This window comes from Ahaetulla prasina, chromosome 14, assembly GCF_028640845.1.
Source record: "Ahaetulla prasina isolate Xishuangbanna chromosome 14, ASM2864084v1, whole genome shotgun sequence".
Taxonomy (NCBI): Eukaryota; Metazoa; Chordata; class Lepidosauria; order Squamata; family Colubridae; genus Ahaetulla; species Ahaetulla prasina.
Window position 1 is genome coordinate 24,029,464 of NC_080552.1, and position 13,340 is coordinate 24,042,803.

Sequence of the window (13,340 nt, forward strand, 5' to 3'; positions counted from 1 at the left end):
ACAAACCTTACATACTTAGGATCTCAGCATGTTCTTCCTTGCAACTCTAGTGAACAAGTCAAGATTGAGCTTTGACAAGATGGAGAAATGATAGAATCAACCCAGAAGATATTCTAACTAGCCCAGCCCATCCCTTGGAACCCCCTGGGACTTCCTACCCAGCGTTCTCAGGCATTTGGGGGCTTAAGCAATGAATACCGAAGGAGAAAACCACTATAAAAACAGAGTGACTGAGATCTCCTTCCCTCCCCAGCCCCTTATTTTGGTATCAAGTGGCAGAAATTATCTTTATTAGAAAAATGAAATTTTTCATGTATTTACATTTTGTACATTTTGTTATACTTGGCACGTGTTTTCTCTGACAGGTATGTACATTTCAACATAGGCAAACACTCAGTTCCATCACTCCCTTAGCATCTTTCTCTCATTCTCTCTCTTTTTCCTCTTCTCTTCATCATCATTAACAAAAATGAAAAATACAATACAATTTGAAGACAATAGTAGTCATTATATACTTTTTTCTATCAACAAAAGTTTAAAGCAAACATTTGTGGGTTTGTTTTTGTAGATATGTCTCAAAATATTATTTATACAGTATTAAGTGCTTAGTCATGCATTTGGGTTTAAATATGCAGATGAAGATAAAACTGCCGTTGAGTGTACAGAACAGAGAAACAAACGAACAAAATTTTACCTGAATCCTGTATCTGTTTTAGACCAGCAGATCCAACTATCGATGTAAGATTTTTAAAGACATCTACAATTGTGGATGGACAGATTGTTCATTCATGAGCCTTTGAGTGTGGGTGCATATTTTAAAATGGTTGAGTTTTAAAACCTATAACTGTTGCTTTGTGTGCTGAAAATGCTTATGATCCACTTCTGATAGCCAACTCACACAATGTAGGTTAGCTGCTGGATGACATCAATACCGAGTATTGATTTGGACATGTAATGGATCCTTCCAGGTGGCCTCCAGGGATAGGACTGCCGTATCAATTCTGGCTTTTAGTAAAGTGACTCCAGTAAAGACTTCCTGTGTATTTAAACACCTACATTGGTGTGCATGTACATCTAAAATGCATAATACATGAATGCAACAAGCAGGTGCTTGGATACATGAATATCGTACAAGGATGCTCACCAGGAGACGTGCCTGCTCAATGCTTCCTCAGAACAAGCTGTAGGGCAAGCATCTCCAGAAGCCCTGATAAAGATTACGATGGGCTCCAAAGGACAGAAATGCATCAGAACCCATGGGTCCAAAGAGATTGAAACAGAACGAGTCACAGGAGTGAGTCTTCATATCTATTTAATACAATTTAGAAGGTGTGTAGGACAGAATCGCAAAAGAACTCAATGGGTCAACTTGGATGTCATGGGGATGAATTGGTTATTGATGAGTGTATCAATTCGGGAGGGCACCTCATGGAAGAACCCACTTGGCAGGTGCAAAAGAGATTGCTCAGAAGTTCATGTCCTTCAAATATTAACAGAAAAAAACTCAGCACTGAAATTGTTGTAATGTGGTGGCGTTGTGTTAAATTGACCCAACCATACGTTTATACATGAAATGGTGAATTGGCCAGCTTCCCATTCAGTTCTTTGTGATCTGGTTTTTCACCATCATATACACACTATGCAAATTGTATTCCAAAATGACAAACTCTTCTGTAATCTCTTCAGCCCCTCCCCAGATGTGCAAGGAATTGACCCCTAGCATTTGCAGAGCTCCAGGCCTCACACATCTGGTGGGTGGCAGCTGAGGAGGGTGGCTTGATAGATGCCAATTCCCAAGCATTGTGGTCCCCCCCCCTTAATTGTATTTCAAATGCACTTAGCAGTACATGTACAACCAAGAGTATTGTGTGTGAAGAGTTAGGCTATTCTGCCTAGGAGAGATTTTCTCCTTTGGGTTGTGGGGGAGGGTCGCATTTTGGGGTCACAATTGACTCCCTAGCAAACTTGGGCTTGCATTCATTTGGAGCATTGAAAAATTAAGTTACCCAAATCTTTTCTTTTTTTTTTGCGGGGTGGGGGGGGAGAGTTGTTATGTGCACTTCTCACTTTATCTGCAAAATGCTCTATTTACCAGAGCCAGCTAGAGATTTCTCTGCCCGTGTAGTGCGATGTACCAATTTGACATCCAAACACTTGAACCTCTGAGGAATTATTCTCTCAAGGATGCAACAGTAAACAGCGCTAGAAAGAAACTTTGGTGTGTGTGGAGGGGGGGAGGATATTACAACTATCTAATAGAAGATTTATTGGATTTTTAAAAGGCAGATGCTTGGCTGAGCCGACCAGCTGTGTTTTCAGCAGACCAACATAGGATCTGGGCGCAGTTTTTCTTTCTGAACCCCTCCCGGAGATTTCTCTTTGAAAAGACCTGTTCGCTGAAGATTCAGGACCGAGGAGATCCTGCCACCCAGGAACATTTTGGAGATCTTGACAGAAATGTTTAGCGAACGAATCAGGGAGGTTCTGCTTCATCTCTGCCGCGGGCCCTACATGGATTCTTTCTTAAGAACTGAAATGTAGACGGAATACACAACCGCGGCTTCACCAGCAGAGATTCTACCTACAAGAGTTTAGGTAGCTGGAGGGAGGAGGGACAGTTGACATGATGAAACCTCCCAAATCAGGAGCCTGGGAAAGGGCGGTGGGCCTGCCTCGCCCAAGGGGGGGTCACCTCATTCCTCTCACCAGCCCCACCCCCAAGAGAGAACAACATGTAAACATGGCTTTCCGGAACTGCAGAAGTTTCTACATGAAAACTTGCAGCTTCCCAATCTTCCATTTCTTCGTTTCAACCCTGAGATGATCTATCTGTTGTACGCCGCCTAGAGACACTTTCCATGAGATGGGCGGCCATATAAATTTGGTAAATAAATAAATAAATCTATAGAATAATGTTCTTCAGCGAAATGCTGACCTTCCTTGAAGAGAAAGCCAGCTGAAGGCCACGTGTCCAGGAGGACTAACCGATTCTTAAAAGTCAAGAGGTCACCAGGGGACCCGAGGCTGCCTCTAGCGAGAGACTCAGAATAAGAGAGTTGGAAGGGACCTTGAAGGTCTTCTAGTCCAACCCTCTGCTCAAGCAGGAGACTCCTGCTGGGCCCGTCTCTTCAGCAGCGATGCTGAAAAGCAGTGGATTGGGACCCTTCCCTGGCGGTTCTCAAACAGGCTGTGGAGCCCAACCTCACCCCTCTCCTCTGTTTCCAGAATCCCCTAGCCTGCAACTGAAGCTGGAGCAGGATGGCCAATGGAGACCTGAAACCTTTAGATTTTGTTTGCGTTTCTCTTCCTGCTTTTCGTGTTGAACTGACATGTATTCACAGTGCAGGTTTTATAAGGTTGCCTTGAACGCAAGTGTGTAAATTCACCCCTAGACCAAACCTGGAGCGGGTCCCTAATTTAGGAAGACTTGGGTGATGTTCTCCTTGCTACTCCAAGGTTATGCAAGTTAGGTGCATATATTACATATTTAAAATAAACTTGTTTAGAGAAATCGACGACGGTTCCAAACATACAGATGATTGTGATATTCTGAAAACAAAGTAAGTCATTATGACAGAGCTTCTCCCAAGCTAGATGAAGTCCGTTCCATACACATGACTGTTGGCCTTGGATATTAAGAAGTGGGCAGTCAAGGTGGAATTCCCCCACCATTATAAATTGCGGCTGTTTTAATGGAAGTGCCTGTCTGTGTGTATTTTGAATCAAGGTGAGGAGACAAGAAGACAGATACTATTAAGCCCTGAGATACCACCATTGAGGTGCAAACACATGAAAACCTTGGGGGTGGAGTTAGATTATGAGGTCTACGTGCTGTGCAGACGTATCTGCCCCCTGCACCAAAACTGAAAAATGCTCTCCTTCCACAGGGATGAAGAGCTGCTAGGTGGGAAGTTGGGCAGCGCAGTTCCAACCACCTAATTCGGCTACAGAATGAGCTGTGAAATAAAACAAAAGCGATGGGGCACAGAAACCAACATCCAACAGGTCCAACCCCTTGGGCCAACGAGGATTCCAGCACCTCCTCTTGTTTTGGGTTTCTGCTCCGCATTTGTCTCACCAGAGAAAGAAGAGGGACCAGGGGTGTCTCCAGACATGACAAGGTTGGTCCTGCAGGGGCTGGAGGTTGAAGCTCCATTATTTACAAGCAGGGGTTGCAAAGCCCCCAAACCACTCAGTCCCCGATCCCACTGCTTTTCCTTGGAAATATGGCCTTCCACTCGAGGGAAGAGTTTTCCCTAGACGCTGTGACCATCTTGGGATCTACTCTGATCATTCCCAAAGCAACAAGATCCCTTTGAGACGCAAGCGCTGATTCCCGTAACAGCAGCCCTGGCTTCCTTCTTATCCGGGTCTGTTCCTAAAGTGCAAACAATGTCCGTCTTCTCAAGAACTGGAGCAAAAGGCCAGGACTTCCACCATCAGAGGACAACCTCCCAGAAATGGCTCCTCTCGCTTGATGAGCCTCAGACCCCAGTGCAGCAATTGGGACAAGGCTCCCTGGCCGACAGCTACCTTCATCCCCAACTCCCACCTCAAAAGCCCCCGGGCCCTTTCCACTGCCCTGATGCCACAACATCACCCAGAGGATCCAACCGGACAAAGGCTATCCCATTCTCTTCCTTGCCAAGGAAAGTCCTGGACCTCCTGTGTAACACCAAACACGCAGGATCAGGAAGAAGGAAGTTGTGGGGACAGAAATGTGCAAACCAACGCTTAGTATCACCCAAAAGAACAAGGGTTGTCTCAACCGACGGGGGGGGGGCCTCACGTGCTAATTTGGGGGCCTACCCAATTGGCTCTACTAAATCCCAGGCTTCCAGACCCTCCACCGGGATCATCTCTGCCACAGAGACCTTCCTGCATCTGGTTCCTGTCTGGGCTCTGGATGCCTAGGCCCAGGGCCTTCTCCAGATTGGCAGCTAGTCCAAGAAGACCCCACAGGCCTCTCCCAGGGCACCCGGCCACTACAGGACCTCTCTCTTAGCCGGGAGCAGGAGGGGGTCACTGGCCCTCCTTTCCTGAGACAAGCCCCCAGACCCCTCTTCCTGGCTGAAGGCCCAGCGTGGAGCCAGTGACCCACCTCAGCAGTGCCTTTCCTTGCCATGAGATCTGGAGGAGGAGGAGGAAGAGGAGTCCAGGGTGAATTGCAGCTGGTTCTCTGCAAGACAGAGACAGATGAAGACAATATTGATTCCATTCATGGGCCCTGAGGTTTGTTTTTTGTTTTTGTTTGTTTTTGTTTGTTTTTGTTTTTTTTGCTTTCTTTTGTCTGTGTTTAAAAATAAATATGAGGCTAAATCATAGAGCTATAGCGATATATAGTTGTTTGTTTAAAAAAGGACTATCTTTCTAATCTCTTGGATGAGTCTTACCACGGTAAGTGTGCAAACGCATTCTTAAACTTGCTTTTTGTTTTGTTTAGCTTTTGTTCTGTGTCAAAGTACATGCATACCATATTGCTTATTCTCTGTTAAAAAATAAAATTTTGGGAGGGCAGAATTACAGAGGGCGAAAGTGCTAGGAGGACGGAGTCCAACCAATGGGGCAAAAGGACCATCCTGGGAGAAAAACAAGGTAGTTGCCAACCGGGGGTGCAGCTTTTTCCCAATGCAGTGACCAGCCACGATGGCCACTCGCATCCTGCTTTCAACCATCCCTGTGGTGGGGGAGGGGGCAAATCTGCTCTACAGATCGGCCTTCCTTTGCATGGCTATTCCTTTGGATCAAGAATTGGAACTCTACTTGGAGCAGAAGAGATTTTTCACCAAACTTAATTGACGGGGGGAGGGGGGAGACAGAACTATGGATAGTGTAGTCCGTGCAGTGGCCCCTGGGGAGTGGGCTCTCCCTTCCCACGGCCTCTTCCTGCTCCTTCTTTCTAGTGGAACTGAGCACATGGGAATGGGATCTACGCAAGGCAACTGGTCTCTTCCCCCTCCTCCAACGCTCTGCTAAGGGCTGCCCCTTTTGGCCTCTGGCAACTACGTCCCCCTAGAGGTCAGGGCTACACGTCCGACTCCAGGCTGGGGATCTTCTTATAGACCCGTCTGTCGCTGCAGGAGTTTAACCCTCGTGGAGCAGAGTACAGGCTGTTCTGAGTGGCCACGTAAGGCATCCCGTGCTCCGAAACGCACGCGTCGTTGTGGACCCGGCCATCTCTGGAAAAGTACGAGGCCGCCGATTTGACCGATGACCTGGAGACGCTGTCATAGGCCGGCTGTCTGTGCAGGCCGGCGGGACTCGACGGCAGGACCAAGTGCTGGTCGTCACAGTAAGAACGCAGAAAAGGGTTTTCCGCCGAGCACTCCAGGTACAGCGACTTGATCCTCTTACCATCGTCCAACGTGCGTGAGAAGAGGGGGAGCTTGCTGCTTGAGTGTTTGCTTTGGGGAGCCCTGAAGAGGGTGGCGTAGGGGCCCCCTTCCAGAAGCCTCTCCTTCTCCTTCAGGCTGATGCTGCGGGCCGTTCTGCCCCCGTTGCCCTCCCGATGCTTGCTGAAGAGGTTGTCAAATGAACGCTGCCTGCTGATTTGCAGCTTGCTCTTCCGGGGTGGCTGGCTCTTCTCCTCCTGGGCCCAGTCCTGCTGGCACAGTTCTTCCCGGGGCCCGGAGTTGGCAGGGCTCTGCAGCATCTGGCCCTCCTCGATGTCATAGAGACTACCCATCCGCACACAGGCGCCGCACCGGTAGGGTGAGCGGCTCAAGTAGTGCCCCGCGTAACTAGGCAGGCTGGTCAGGCAGCTCCGGCAGTGCGTGGCCTTCTGCCGGTATCGCTCGTTCGCTTCGCCGTAGGCCACGTTTTTATCTTTCGTGCCGTAGTGCTTTGGGTAGAGCTTGTACTGGCCATTGCTTGGAAGACTTTCCTCGTTGGTCAAGGGGATCTGGTTGCTCTGCTCGGGGGCCCGGTAGCTGTCATTGCGATCCTGATAAAGGTTGGAAAAGTCAGCCGACTCAGGAAGGATAATGTTCTCCACGTACTCTGGGGAAACATCGAGGTGGAAACTGTGTTCTTTGTCTGCCTCAATGATGTAGATTTTGTCCCGGGGTAAAGACTGCTTGCTCTTCAGATAGGTCAGCTCCACCTCGCTGCAATCCTTGGGATACTTCGACGCAGGCCTCTTCTTCGCGTTGTCCTTGGTCTTGTGGGGTTTGCTGTTGCTCTCCCCGTCAGCGTGGCCGGTGGCTCTGCTGGAGGAGTCGGAGACATCCGAGTGGACGTCTTCAGGGAGGTACCTGGGGCCTTTCAGGGAGTGCCGCCGGCTTTCCCCCGTGCCATCGTCCCTCTGAGAACCGTGACTCTGCCGGAGGGAGTCTTGGCGCAGAGATTCCAGCGATTTCCTCCACAGCTGCCTCGGGCGGGAGTTCTCCTTGGCCTCGGCCGCCATGGCCACCTCCACCGTGTTCGGGTTGGACTCGTGCAGCGTGAGGGGGTGCGGCCCTTGGAAGACGTAGTTGTTGAGATTATCCGGGTGGCGGTTTGCAGGGAAGGTCTGCAGCTCGTTCGTGGTGTCGCTGAAGATGTTCTCCTTGGGGGTCAGAGGGCGGTTGTTGTCCGAGAAGATGAAACTGCCCTTTTCCATCATCAGGTCCATCATCAACGATCCACGGCGGATGAATTCAGCTGCTCTTTGCGGGGAATTGATCCGCCCGGGGTTCACGTTGGTCATATTCTTGGCCGTCTGCAGGAGCTTCAACATGTTGGTCTGAGAACTGGTCAGGGTGAAGTGGGGAGACTTTTTCTTCTCCTCAATGTGGACCCCATGGATGCAACTGTAGATACCCTGCAGGGGAAGCCACAGGAAAGAGGTTTAGTCTCCAATTTTTTGGAGGAACTGGGGGGAAACACTTCCTAGGTGGCACTCTTGGAAGCATCGTTTGAATTTAATGCACATTTAAAACCTGGATTATTAAACAGCGGTGGGGGGGGGACTGTATGCTAGTAAGTTTGGTGCAGAGTTTTCGTTATGAGGGGTCACTCAACTCAAGTAAACTGACTTTTCACAATGACCATCTGGAGAATTAAACCAAGAGAGAAACGGAAATCAGGTACCGTTAGATGGAGAGTCCAGGAGGAAAGAAATCTCTTCCCCCATATTGTCCATCTTCAAGAATTTCTGAATAGTAACACCTGTACTCAGAAGTAACTAGCTACATAACTACATAATCCCTCCTAACAAACCACTCTAGTTTTTGGGTGGTTTGGCTGCCTCTCTCAACAGAGGCCAGGCTGAGTGGGTGGGAGGAGCCCATAACGTCACCCACCATACAGGTGCCAGCTACATCCTAAGAAATTCCTCAAACCAGCAGGAAAGGCGGGTTCTGTTTGAGTGACACAATCCTTGAAGTCTTCCTTCCTTGTTCTGGGATAATTAGCTCTACGGCTGAGTAGCTCCATCCAATTATTTCTGTATAATTTTTGACAAGAACAGAACTGTAGAGTCAATTAACCAATTAAAGGACATCAACCCAGACACTGCTCCAAGTTTTAAAAACTTGCATTTAAACCAACTTATTTGGAAGTAGGAACCCACTGGTGAAAGTGGTTTTTTTTAAAAAAACCCAACCAGTTTGCGTTCTCAGAGGCAAGTAACTTCATTCAGAATGTTAATTACACTTAGTGAAGCAGCCTAATTAATTGGGAAGATCTGCCCAAGGTGCTCTGGTGCAGAATACATGAAAATTCAAGATAAACTGGCAGCTTTGAGGTCCTGGAATGAAACCCATTTTGGCCACTGGAGTTGTATAAGGCTCTTTCCTTAAAATCCTCCCCTCCCCCTCCCCTTGGCTGAGATCGGAACAGGGGGGAAAAAGGTAGGAAGGCCTGAATCCTCCTGTTTTGCCCATTTTCTCAAGAATCACTGGTACCCAATAAGGATGAGCTCCCTTGAAGCACATCCTTCAATGGCCACTCAGAGTGGCTGGGAGCCAGGGCAGGCAAATTATTGCTATTATTGCCATCAGCCCATCATCATCTGGAGAGAGAAACCCTTCAGGGGCCCTTCTGGTCTGCTCCCCATTGCATTTGCAAACAGGGGCCCAGAGAGTAACCCTCCCGCCCTTCTTCGGATCCCAACCCTTCCTGGGCCCGACTCGTGTCCACGCTCACCCTGCTGATGGAAAACAGCAGCCCCGGCCGGTCGGAGCACATCCCAGTGAAGCAGAACCGGAGTTTCCAGTAAAACAGATGCTCCCAGATGAAGGTGATCAGGCTGAGCGCCATGGCGGCGGCCAGCATATAAAACACGCCCGCCATGTTGTCGATGTCCAGCTGGCTGCTCATGACCTCGTTCTTCTCGTTGTGGCAAATGCCGGTCAGCCAGAGGGTTTCCAACTCTTCCATTTCCCCTAGAAAGAAAGGCCAGCCGAGGTCAGAGAGACGGAAAGGAGGGCCACACGAAGGAGGCTGAGTTCAAGGATTCCTTATGGAGATCTGGTCACCAAGCCTCTCCCCCTCCAGGAGCAGAATCTGCCTTGGGTTAAAGGAAATTCCCCTGACTGAGCTAGAATGCTAGAGTGTGCAGAGTTATAAAAGAATACAAGAATCTGGGTTCACTGAAGCCCCATATTATCTTCTTTCTGCTTTTTTTTTTAAAGCGAAGGATGTTGGTGGTTATGTCGTCGTTTTTCAGCTAGGGGGAAAAAAGGAGGTGTTGAAAACAGAAAAGATGGCTTCCCTCCCTTTGCAACAAGGCAAAAAGGTTATAAAATACCTGACAAGAAAAACCAATTTTCAGATGGGAGGAACGTGAGGCCTGCAAAAGGCAGGGGATCAGCACCCCCAACTCCCCCTCTCAATGTTGGAGGGAGCCAGAATGCCACCCCCCCAAGAGATGGGATCATCTGCGCAAAGAGCAAAATTAAGTGAAATGAAATTAAAAACCCGGCTGCTTCTCTTTTCCCTGACTTTGTAGAACTCTCAAAAGAAGGTTTTTATTGGGCGTTTTCAGTTTTCTTTCCCACCAGAACAAATTTCCCAGAGCCTCAACTGGGGGGGGGGGTCCCCCTTCCTGATCTCGTCCATGCTTAGAAACTAAGTGGGGTGTTCCCATGTGGGGGGAGGGATGAAATTGGAGGAATGGTGGGGTTCCTGCAGATTTCCAGGCTCCATTCTCCTGGGCTGGGGGCTCATTGTAATCATGGCCAGCTGACATCACCCAGAAACCGCCTTCCTTCTCCTGGCTCCACAGAAGGAGCCTCCTTCAAGGAAGGCCCTTCTGCCACTCACCGTCTCCCACAAACTGCAGCAGAGCCAGGTCGATGGCCCTCTTCCAGGGTGACCCCTTCTGCAGAGCGATGCCATAGCCCGTGGTGGCAAAGATGTAGCCGCTGCCAATGGTTACCAGCTTGCAGCCTTCGTCCCGCCCGGCCTTGTAGTTCAGCACTGCCGCGTCGTAGATGAAAGCATCCAGCTTCCTGCAATACAAAGAAGGGAAGCTCAGCCGACGGAGGGAAAGAGGCGCATGGCTGCATCCCAGACCTTGACCCATCCAGGGCTGGGAAAGAAGAGTCAGGGAGAGCAGGAAGAAAGAAGCTAGGAGGGAGAGAAGAGCCACTTTGACCCATGGTACAACTCCAGGTCATTGCACAGCTTTTGACTCCGGCTGTTCACTTCACAGGTTTCTTCTGCAGGTTCCGGAAGAGGGGAGATGCCCCGCAAGAGGGCGGCAGCCCCCAGCCCAACAGAGCTCCAGACCTTTGGGGGGGCCCCCCTTCCCCAAACAGGTGCTTTCCCGTGGGGCAAGGTCCCACTTCTGGGTTTCCAGCTCCTTCAGATTTGGACAAATGCTTTGGGCTTTGAAAGCAACTCCTTCCTAGCTGGGAAGAAGAAGCCAAGATGAATGGAGGAAGAGAACAGTCAGATAATAATGTCCTCCTTTGTCTCTCAATCTCTAGTGAGTCATCACCATACCTCCTTCTCCTTCTCCTCCCTCCCTTCCTTCCTTCCATCCATCCTTTTCCTTCCTCTCTTCTCCTCTTCACCCTCTCCCTTCTCCCTTCCCCTCAGTTAAAGCATTTCCTTTCCAATGGAGAAGTTCTCTTAAGCTGTTCATCCTGGGCCATTTTGACCTGACCACAGGTGGCCAGAGGGAGGATCCCCAGAAATCCCTCGATGGACGCTTGTGCCAATCCAGTCTGACCACAAAACTACTCTGCAGATGCGCAAAGTCTGGTTTTCAGGGAAGAGCCTCGGGATGAAATGGGGGGGAGGGTTTCGTATGATGACAGTGCACAATCGGAAGCCTCAAGGACCGTTTTCATCTGATTTTAAGGGCTGGTTTTTCTTCTTTTCAAAAGCTGCATGCTGCCCTTCCAAGCTACGTTCCTCCAAAATAATCAGCTTACAACACACTAAATTCACCGGCAAAATTATGAGCGATCAGAATGCATAATAAAACATGAATTTTTCAAACGGCAGCAGCCTGGTCCTGGGGGGATCTGGAGGGACCCCCTCCCCAGAACGCAGAGCAAACTTCTGCGTGCTGCTATTCCAGGCAAATCCGCCTTACACACACACGCACACACACACACACACACACACACACCCCTAGCATGGGGCTTTGCTTCTTTTGGTGACAAAGCCTGTCACACTGCAACCGAAGCCACGGCTGGATTCTTGAGAAGTGCAAGAAAGCCCCTTTCGGGCTCTATAAATACGGCCTGAGGAATCCTTCCGCAATCTTATCTCCACTTTTCTTACGCCTGATCTATTGATCGGAGCTCATTCTGTTTCACACAACGGCCGGCGCAGGTGGCGCTGGAATGGTCTTCCTAGGGTTCTCCTCTTCTCCCCTCCCACCCCCGGATCCTGATCTCGGCATTAGATGGTGGCATTCCCAGCCGGATCTCAGCAGAGACCAATCCGGTTCCCTGCACCCAACCAGATGAGAGCACAGGCGGAAAGCAGGCCGCCCCTGGGCATGGAGGCTCCATTGATTGATGCCAGCAGAGCTTTCTCTGGTTGGGTCTCACTCTTCCATGAGGCTCTACGACCCAACGCCCTCCAAGTGAGAAGCTTTTTCCTTGCTTTCCTTCCACGACGGACTGCTACAGACAGTCCCCATTTAGCGACCGCCTCCTTTAGCGACTGGAGTGACATATGGGGGTAAGACAGTCACTATGCCAGTCTCGATTGAGGTCACTAAACGAGGATGATCTGCATTTCCCCAGTCAAGCTTTGCTGCTGGAGGTGTGGACGAAGCCCTTTCCAGACGGGGTCCCAGGAAGCCCCTGGGTCCCTTCTGAGTTTCAGGCAATGCAATAAAAATAATATTTTGATCGATTGCCAGCCGGCTTCTATTCTGATATAGATGGGGTTGCTGGGGGGTGAGTGGGAGGAAAGAAGGTATTTTATGGGGTTTTGCTTTTAAATCCAGGCTGAGTCATGAGGGAGGGAGGAGGGGGCCGTCCATTAATAAAGAACCGCTCTTGCTCGATGAAACCTCGGCCAGATCGTAGTCATCCATCCCCTGGTTTCAAGCAGTCTCCGTCTCTGCTCTGTGCTGATTTTATTACCTGGTTTCTTTTTGTTTTTGCTTTGTGCACCTGACTGCGAGCTCCGGCTGGGCCAGGCGTGATTTACAATTACTTTTATGAATAATAACCAAAGCGTGCCGTTCTAGATGTCTGCGGCACACAATAAAACAATCGTCCCCAGCAGCCTTTCCCAGAGTGGCCAAACTCCCCATTGGCCAGACGGGGCTGCCATCCTTTCCCCCCCCCCCCCCCACAATCTGACTGCGCGGTGGCTGCTTCCTCCCCCGGACACGATTTTTAGTTACCGCATCCGTAACTCAAAATAGACGGTGCCCTGTCAGTTGCACAGAGCGTCATGTTTCAGCGAGGGAAGACTCATCACCCCCTTAACGACACTTGACAGCGAATAAAACACCAACATGAATTTCCACAATGGGGGAAAAGTGGAGGAGGGGACAGGCAGAGATTTTCCCCTCCGAAGTCCCACAAAAGAGGATGCGCCCCGTCCTTCCCTCGGCTGAATCGGAAATAAGGTGGCTTGGATGCAGGGCAGCTTTTGGAGAGGGAGCAGGCGGTATCCGTTGGCTGAATTCCGGAAACAGGGCTCTGAGCTAGAGGGATTGGGCCCCCTTAATGAAGCCTCCTGATAGAATTCTGTCAAGAGAATACGATGGTCATAGCTAACACTCTTTTCCAACAACCCAAGAGACGACTCTACACATGGACATCACCAGACGGTCAACATAGAAATCAGATTGACTATGTGCTCTGCAGCCAAAGATGGAGAAACTCTATACAATCAGTAAAAACAAGACTAGGAGCCGACTGTGGCTCAGATCATGAGCT

General features: G+C 49.6%; 1 protein-coding gene across 2 annotated transcripts in view; it reads right to left on the reverse strand.

Moving 5' to 3' along the window:
- Nucleotides 1-288: 288 nt before the first annotated feature.
- GRIN2A (glutamate ionotropic receptor NMDA type subunit 2A) overlaps nt 289-13,340 on the reverse strand; it is a 79,080-nt gene continuing 66,028 nt past the window's right edge. For both annotated transcript variants that reach the window (XM_058157822.1, XM_058157823.1), the window contains 3 exons: nt 10,246-10,433; nt 9,127-9,365; nt 289-7,801 (listed from right to left, as the gene is read on the reverse strand). In XM_058157822.1, the coding sequence (XP_058013805.1) occupies nt 6,026-7,801; nt 9,127-9,365; nt 10,246-10,433 (2,203 nt within the window). In that variant the 3' untranslated portion in view covers nt 289-6,025. The remainder of the gene's footprint in view (nt 7,802-9,126; nt 9,366-10,245; nt 10,434-13,340) is intronic.